Source organism: Protobothrops mucrosquamatus, unplaced genomic scaffold (genome assembly GCF_001527695.2).
Source record: "Protobothrops mucrosquamatus isolate PMUCROS unplaced genomic scaffold, P.Mucros_1.0 scaffold1020, whole genome shotgun sequence".
Taxonomy (NCBI): domain Eukaryota; kingdom Metazoa; phylum Chordata; class Lepidosauria; order Squamata; family Viperidae; genus Protobothrops; species Protobothrops mucrosquamatus.
The window spans coordinates 4,351-12,578 of NW_015387256.1; the positions used below are offsets into that span (position 1 = coordinate 4,351).

The following is an 8,228-nucleotide window of genomic DNA, read 5'->3' on the forward strand; positions in this document are numbered from 1 at the left end:
GGTGGGGGTCTGAATTAACTGGGTCAAGTCCAAGGCCGTCATGGAAGCCAAGAACTCCTGAGCTACCGCCGACGTCTCGCCCGCTGATGGAAGGTTGAAATCCCCCAAGACCATAAGTCTGGGGGTTCCAACCGCCACCCCGGCTATCACGTCAGCCAGCTCAGGCAGGGCTGTTGATACATAGCAGGGAGCCAGGTATTTACAGCGTTGACATTAGCGAGCTACTTAGTGGTTGTGGGGCCTCCTCCAATGAAGGTTGCCGGAAACATATAAACGAAATCTGTTGGCATCTCGGAAACCAAGCAACTATAAATGTGTAGGCACACTGGGTTTGGTTTGGTTTGGTTTTCAGAAAAGAAAATGAAAGTTGACATTTTGCAGATTGAACACCATCTTGGAAGCTAATGTAGAAACAGATTACAGCTTTTATAAGATGCCTTAAGACTAAGTGCATTGACACGGGGACAAGTGAGGGAATACCTGCTCACATTCCTGCCCATCCATGTTTTACGCCATTTTCTGCTTCTGCAAAGCTACCACCAGATAGGGCAGTGGTGGCGAACCTATGGCACGGGTGCCAGAGGCGGCACTCAGAGCCCTCTCTGTGGGCACGCGCGCCATCGCCCCAGTCCTAGGCCTTCAGCTGGGTTTTATAAAACCTTTTCGCTTTAGGCCTCCGCTGCCATGTACCAAAAAAAAAAAAAGGTTCAATCAGTCAATTTCAACTTCTCGTGGGGAAAAAAAAGATCTTGCAAAGTTGGAATTGATTGATTGAACTTTTTAGTCCCACCCAGTCTGCCGTTACCACCGCAGCCACGCCCACCCAATTGGCCACACCCAGCCAATGGGCCACACACCCACCCGGCACTCGACGATGCATAAGTGGGTTTTGGGTTGCAGTTTGGGCACTCGGTCTCTAAAAGGTTCGCCATCATTGAGATAGGAGCTGTAACAAGCAGCCTAGGTATTGAATGCTGCCACAACCTAATTCTTACACTTACCAAGCCTCTAGAAAACAATTGAAGCAACTAGTGATGGCGGTCAGGCAACTGATTGATGATATGTTATCAAGTCAGTATCAACTCTTAGCAGCCACATAGATTTTCCCCATGACAGTCTGTCCCTAACTTGTTTCAGGTCTTCGAACAATGTGCCCATTGCCACTGTAACTGAGTCCATCCATATTGCTGCAGGTCACCTTCACTTTCCTTACATCTTGCCCAGCATTAGATCCTGTTCCTAAGAGCTAGGTCTTCACATAATATACCCAAAGTAAGATAATTTGAGCCTGGTCACTTATGCTCAAGTGAGAACTCTGAGTTGATTTTGTTCACTGATCCATTTGTTTGTTTTCTTGGCTATCTGCAGTTTTCTCTGAAGTCTTCTCTAACACCAAACTCCAAAAGCACCGGTATTCTTCCTATTCTGGAAAAATTCTTATTTTTCAAAATCCAACTTTTGCTTCCCTAGAGTATCACAGGGAATGCTAAGGTTTGCGTGATTCTAATCTTTGTAGAGATAGCTACGCACAACGTTTTGATATCTTTTTCCAAGATTTTCATGGCTGCTCTACCAAGTGCTAGTCTAATGGCGTTATTTCTTGACGGCTCCTTTATTGGTTGATCCTACATGGTGGCATATCTTCAGTATCTTTGTTGCCAATTCTAAGGTGGCTATTCTCCATGTTCGGGCAACTGAATTACCGATTTAATTCCTTTGAGTCAGGAATCGTTCTGTCCTCACCACAGTCTTTAATTCTGCAATGTTTTATTTCCATAGAAACCAGCAGGTAAGCCCGCTGCCAGTCCTGTGAAAAGCGTGACAGCCAAGAATGCAGGGCTCACATCAAGCAAACCTCAGCCAGCGGGGAAAGCGGGGGCAACCTCAACAAAAGCAGGAACTGCCCCTGTTCCCAAAATCTCCAAGAGCTCAGAGAGCAGCAGCTCTGATTCTTCCGATGGCAAAGAAGCTGAGAAGCCAGCAAAGCAGGTAAAAGCAGGAGGTCATTCCGCATACAAGAAGTCGTTCTTCAAGAAGGTTGTTTTTTTTCTCAAGGTAGATAAGATAACTATAAGTAAAGCCACGCAGATCAGGCTAATCTTGCAGGTTCTCTTATTAGAACCAGGGTGGTATCAACATCTGACGTTGGTGAAGCTGGCAATCTGATGGTTCATTATTATTTTTCCTGCAGTGCAGACGATGTAGAAATTCTTCGTGTAATGGCTAATTGCATTAAAGATAAAAGCAGTTTTATCCTCAAGGATATTTTGTGTATGTATTGAACTTCTGTGAAACAGTCAGCAATAGGAACTGAGGCATCCTGAGCAGGTTTGCATAGTCCAGGGGTAGGCAACCTTGGCTCTTTTATGACTCGTGGACTTCAACTCCCAGAATTCCTGAGCCAGCATGGCTGGCTCAGGAATTCTGGGAGTTGAAGTCCACGAGTCATAAAAGAGCCAAGGTTGCCTACCCCTGGCGCCATAGTCTATAATAGATGGCAATTCAGTATTGATTTTGTTTCATACACAAATGTCTGTTATTTCTGAGAAAATACATATTTTAAAATGCATTTCTGGGTATGTGGTGTCTTTTTTTTTTCCCCTCTACAGCCTCCTATTCACCCCTTTTTTAAGCAGATGACTGCTAAAGTGGCCACTCCCTCAGGAAAGGGCGTACAGACCAACTTAAATACATCCGGTGCTGCTTCCAACAAATCCCAGAGTTCTGCCACAAAAGCAACAGGAAAGGAAGAACAAATTCCCTCCCAAAAGGCTAAACTGAGCCAGGGACAGGCTCCGGCTGTTAAGTCCCCTGGAATCACCGTACGTAAGGAGAGTTCCTCAGACAGCTCCTCGGACAGCAGCGAGGAAGAAGCAGAAGCTTTGACAACAGCCAAGCCTCCGGCACTGCCTGGTAAGAGAGGCCAGATTCCATCAGGGGTGGGGTGGGGTGGCAGGAGGATCTCTTCAGAAACACTTGGAAGTTTGGAAACCCGGTGAAGAGTAGATATTGGAAGCACAGCTTGTTATGCAGATAAGATGGCATTACCCACACAGTGCAGCTTTGCTCCTAAAATAAAAAAACATTGCCCACTTGAGGCATGTTTATGTGAAAATCACACCTCCGCGCTTGCTTTTTAGCTTTAAAAAAAAATTGCTGAGCTCCTGAATTTTTTTCTTTCTTTCCTTGAAGTGTTCCTCCACTTCAACCTCCCCCAGTCTTGGGATATTTTCAGTGTAAACAGTTTGGGCATAACAGTTTATCATTTTATATCTATATATCTATATATAGAAAGTTTTTAATAACAATAGTAAAAGGAAATGCAAACTAAACTCAGAAAGAAGAGAAAGAAAAAATAATAAAAGGTGTACAGGAAAAAAAGAAAGAAAAAGAAAATGAATATAAAAAGGTAGCTTCTGATCTTCATCACAAGTACAAACTTAATAATTCATCATCCCCTAGAACAGTGGTGGCGAACCTATGGCACGGGTGCCAGAGGCTGCACTCAGAGCCCTCTCTGTGGGCGGGTGCGCCGTCGCCCCAGTCCTAGGCTTTCAGCTGGGTTTTATAAAACCTTTTCGCTTTAGGCTTCCGCTGCCGTGTGCACAAAAAAAAAAAAAGGTTCAATCAATCAGTCAATTTCAACTTCTTGCAGGAAAAAAAATATCTTGCAAAGTTGGAATTGATTGATTGAACTTTTTAGTCCCACCCAGTCTGCCGTTACCACCGCAGCCACCCACCCAATGGGCCACACCCACCCAATGGGCCACACCCACCCGGCACCCAACGATGCATAAGTGGGTTTTGGGTTGCAGTTTGGGCACTCAGTCTCTAAAAGGTTCGCCATCACTGCCCTATAATATCATATGCAAGTATCTCTTCTTCACATAACCCATCCCTTAGGCATACACAAATACATAAACCATTAATATTTCAGTCATAGTGTCAGCAAGAAGTCCATAAAGGGATCCCAGATTTATGTCCTATTTTAATCTTGGTCAGTGTCCTTTAAAAGGTTCTGCAGTTGAGAGCATGATGGTTCCCTTTGTGTCTCAGCACTCAGTATTAGGGGAAATCACTGTCTTTTGGTTTTCTTATGAAGAGCAGTCATCTTCTATCTTCTCTTTTAACCAGAGAGGTTCCAGGAGTCAGGTCTACTCACCGACCCTTGGGTCTTACTTAGCTGCAGTTGTCATCTCCACTCATTCACAGATGTCTTAGCTCGCCATTCCTCACCCAGAAGCCCACCGATTCCTCAGACCAGAGTCCCACAACAGTTCAAGTATCTGAACATTTAAATCACCAGCATCAACAAGTCTGGTTCAGACTAACATTTCAATTCTCCATTGTTGATATTTGTTACTGTAATTGTTCTCTTGAAAGACATGACAGTGTGGTTGAAATAGGAACTCTGGAAGTAACTATTGATCTGGGAGAATCTGAACAGGAGAATTGCCTGAGGTAGTTTCAGAACTGCTGCAAAGACCTCTTTCATTGCATAAGATGTAAAGGTACCAATTCCCATCTCATGAACTTTCAAGAAACCTTTATAATGAGCAAAGCTAAAAATGTTAGAGTTGCACTAGATAACTGGACAATGAACATAAACCTTAATTTGACTTGATCTTCCCAATTCCCACACTCTATGTCATAGCAGCTTTTCAGTTTTTCAAGGACTCTGAGGTCACTGTTTGCTTTTTGCAGCCACCCAGCAGAAACAAGAGGCAAAAAAAGAGTCAGAGAGTTCATCTGAGGAGTCCAGTGATGAAGAACAAGAAGCTTCTCAGGTATTTTTTCATTATCTCGTGTATAGGTTCACTTAGCATCGTTGGATATTTTGTCTTATCTTACAGAGAGGGAAGGAGGGAGCAGGCAAGGAAACTAGGCACCTGAAGATGGAGGAAGTAGTCATTAGGAAAGAGTATGATCCAAATTGTCAGGAAGATCTGTTATGCTGGTGGCTCCAAACATGGACAACCAGGGGGCTTGAGATTCAGGTGAACATCCTGGCCCAGTGGAGAAGGTCAGGATTTTGTACTAGTATTGCTATTGGGAAAGGGATATGAGCAAGTAGCCAGACCTCAGTCCTGGAAGAAGACAGCCCTGAAGGATGGATGGAGAGCCAAGTGTGACAACAGAGCCAAAAGCAGGGCTTCCTTCCTTTCCTGCTAGGTTTCATCCCAGAGCAAACAAACATCAAGGAAAGGGCAACTTGCAAGGAAGGATGTCAGAGCAGCCAGAAAGGAGTTGAGGTGGATTCCTGGAAGTGAAAGAGACCTGGCAGGAAAGGAAAGAGCTGAGAGACACAAAGATCCAAGTAGTGGCTTAAGCAGGCTGAAATTGAGGCCTCACAAGGCCTAGAAAACACAGCCCCAGTCTAATAATAGGAAACACTAAAAGCGGTGCCCCAACCAAACCAGCTGACGGCAGAGACCTCATCCACGAAGAGCTGGTTGATGGGACTGATATCGGTAGCACTAAGAGAGAACTGACAAAGAATAGGATGCCCAGAAAGGAAGTCTAAAGGAAGGGAAATAGTGTAAGGGATATTTAGGCTCTACAGATAGGTGGATAAGAAAGAATGGAGGTAATCAGAACTTAACTGAAGCAGAATAGTGTAGTAATAATAATAGTAGAAAATAAGACAGAAATTCTAGAAGACCGGGGGAATGGCCGTAAAGGACAGGAGGGAGGGCTGCTGCCAAGACAGCAGTCCAGATAAAAGTGGCCTGAGCCAAGAAAATAACTTGAGAAAGCATCTTGGGCAAGCTTCTCCCTGGTTCACGTGGGAGACTCTGAAAGACTCTGTTCCTATAGAGTCTAATAATAATAATAAACCCTTTATTATCGAAGTATAACATGTATACAGTGAAATTGGCTGAGCCTCCCTCTGTGCCACCCCCCTCACCACAAACTTACAGTGACTGCAAACCCCCAACTTATTTCACCCTGTGAACTAATTGCACATCACGCCAGCCTCGCGAGTCTGTCATGCATAAAGTTATAAAGTTATGTCCCATTTAGAAGCCTGACGGCCCATGGATAAAAGCTGTTCTTCAGCCTGTTGGTAAGCTGGCTATGTTTCTGTATCTATTTGGTAAAGCTGACAAAAATAAAAAATTAAAACAGAGCTAATTAAGGACAATAGAATAGAGTTTAAGAAAGGTCTTAGAACGGTAAGATGAAGGATAAACTTATTGTAAATAAAAAAGTGATAGATAGTCTTTCTTTGATGGTAAAATCACCTTTCCCGTGAGAGTCGACAAGTGTGCTTGTCTGCATAATCCATGAACCTACAGTTTGCCTCCATAGTTAGCATGTTGATAGCATGCTTTCTGAACTTATACTAATCAGGGTGGATTGATTTAATGAAAATGAAAAATACAGAGCATTAAATAGCTACAGGGGGAACTGTACTATGCATACAGCAGCAGTTTTCAGTTGCAATTTAAGCCATGCCTTAGCTATAAAAGTTGTCTTTATGAGCAATGTGTGGTTACCAACTGTAGATCTGTGACATGTTGGACTTGCATGCAATTATGGGACTGTAGCAATCGCGAACAACCACCCATATGCCTATTTAAGAGGGAGAGAAGAGAGAAGCAAATTTATCATGCAGGTCATAAATCCATACAACATATAAATACTTCCCCTCCTTTTCTAGAAAAGGGAAGCATTTAACAGCTCCCCACCTCTGTTTGCCTTTTTTGAACAATTGTGCTGGCAGCCTACACACTTTTTCGTGGCTTAGCCCACACATTCGAAATCTAATGAGCTTGTGAAGGGGTTGCCTTCAGGAGCTCATTAGAAGAAGAAAGCAAAAGTTTTGAAGGAACTTGCACTTGCATGGCTATATGTGTGCAGCTTGAGCCTTGTGTTGTGTGTCTTTTTTTTCCCCCAAGACCTTAAATTCGACAGCCCTCTCCCTTCAATTTGTAGCCAGAATGTTGCCCCCTAAACTCATGTATCCAAGTAGCTTATTGGGGGAGGCACATTTAGAAATGATACAGGGGAACACGAGTCCCATGGGAATGAAAACTGACTAAATTTAGACTGCCCCCCCCATTACAACCACCCCGCCCACCAGGGCAGGAAGGCAGGGCATATTACAGGCTCCATCAATTAGGGCTTGTCATCTGATGAGACCACAAAAAGGGCCTTCTCAGGTCTGCCATCTTCGGCTTGATGCCTTGCTGGCATCCTGCCATCAAAGGCTAGGAGGGAGGAGAAAACATGGGGGGGGGAACAGATGGGCAATCAACCTGCTTGTCTAGTGATGGGAAATTGGGAGTGGGGAATGACCGCTCAGCAAAGAGCAGGAGAGCTTGGAACCAGTTTGTGCCAGCACCCAAAGCCATGCACCCTGAGAAAGAATGTGAATTATCCTAAACATCTCAGCGTTCTCAAAACACTTAGGCCAAGGGTCCCCAACCAGGCCAAGGGAGCGGCAGGCCGGCACGCGCATATGTTGGCCCAATGCTTGTGCAGTCCATTTCCCCTCCCTTCCCCCCAGCCGGAGGGCCAAGCTGCAAAGGTTGGGGACCACTGACCTAGGTGAACTCTTATTGGCTGAAGAGGGACTGGTCATGGGGGGAGGGCTAGGATACCGGGAAACTTTCTGTATCTTTTGAGCACAGGAAATTTAGTTTTACCCTGACTCTACTGCAACTAACATCTTTTAGTAAAAGAATCTATCACTTCCCACCAAATGGAGTCGAGGGTCTTTCTTTCCTAAGAAATTGGACTGGGGCAGGTGTGACAGATGGCACCTTATTTAGGGAACAACATTCCCCTCCCCCCCCCAGGTAAGATTGGCCACCACCCTGCTTCTTTTCCAAAAGGCCCTAGAACTGTCTATGTCAGTGGACCTGGGGACCACAAATGGAAATGGAGCTGATTGAGTGGCTAATCTAATTGTGCTGTTGCTATCATGAAGGATGCAGTAGGGTTTTTTAATGGTTTTATTATATGATAGATCTTTTAGATGTCTGAGTTGGGCGGCTATATACATTTGTTTAATAAATAATGCATCTAAAACAGCCTTCCTTATCCAGACTGTTTCATACATTACCGAGAGTGGAGCTCTTCCCCAAATTCCAGCCAGGATTATGGACATCAGACTTGGAAGACAACAATAAAAGTTTAGTTCTCTGGTAGATCTTTGTTTCTTGCCATCTCTCTCTCTCTCTCTCTCTCTCTCTCTCTCTCTCTCTCTCTCTCTCTCTCTC

General features: G+C 44.4%; 1 protein-coding gene across 1 annotated transcript in view; it reads left to right on the forward strand.

The window, feature by feature from the left end:
- Positions 1-1,779: 1,779 nt before the first annotated feature.
- The window catches only part of LOC107290985 (treacle protein), a gene marked incomplete at its 5' end in the record, with an annotated part of 22,157 nt that continues 15,708 nt past the window's right edge, over positions 1,780-8,228 (forward strand). Inside the window, 3 exons of the mRNA XM_015819934.1 lie at positions 1,780-1,989; positions 2,610-2,913; positions 4,705-4,787. Coding sequence (XP_015675420.1) covers positions 1,780-1,989; positions 2,610-2,913; positions 4,705-4,787 — 597 coding nt within the window. The remainder of the gene's footprint in view (positions 1,990-2,609; positions 2,914-4,704; positions 4,788-8,228) is intronic.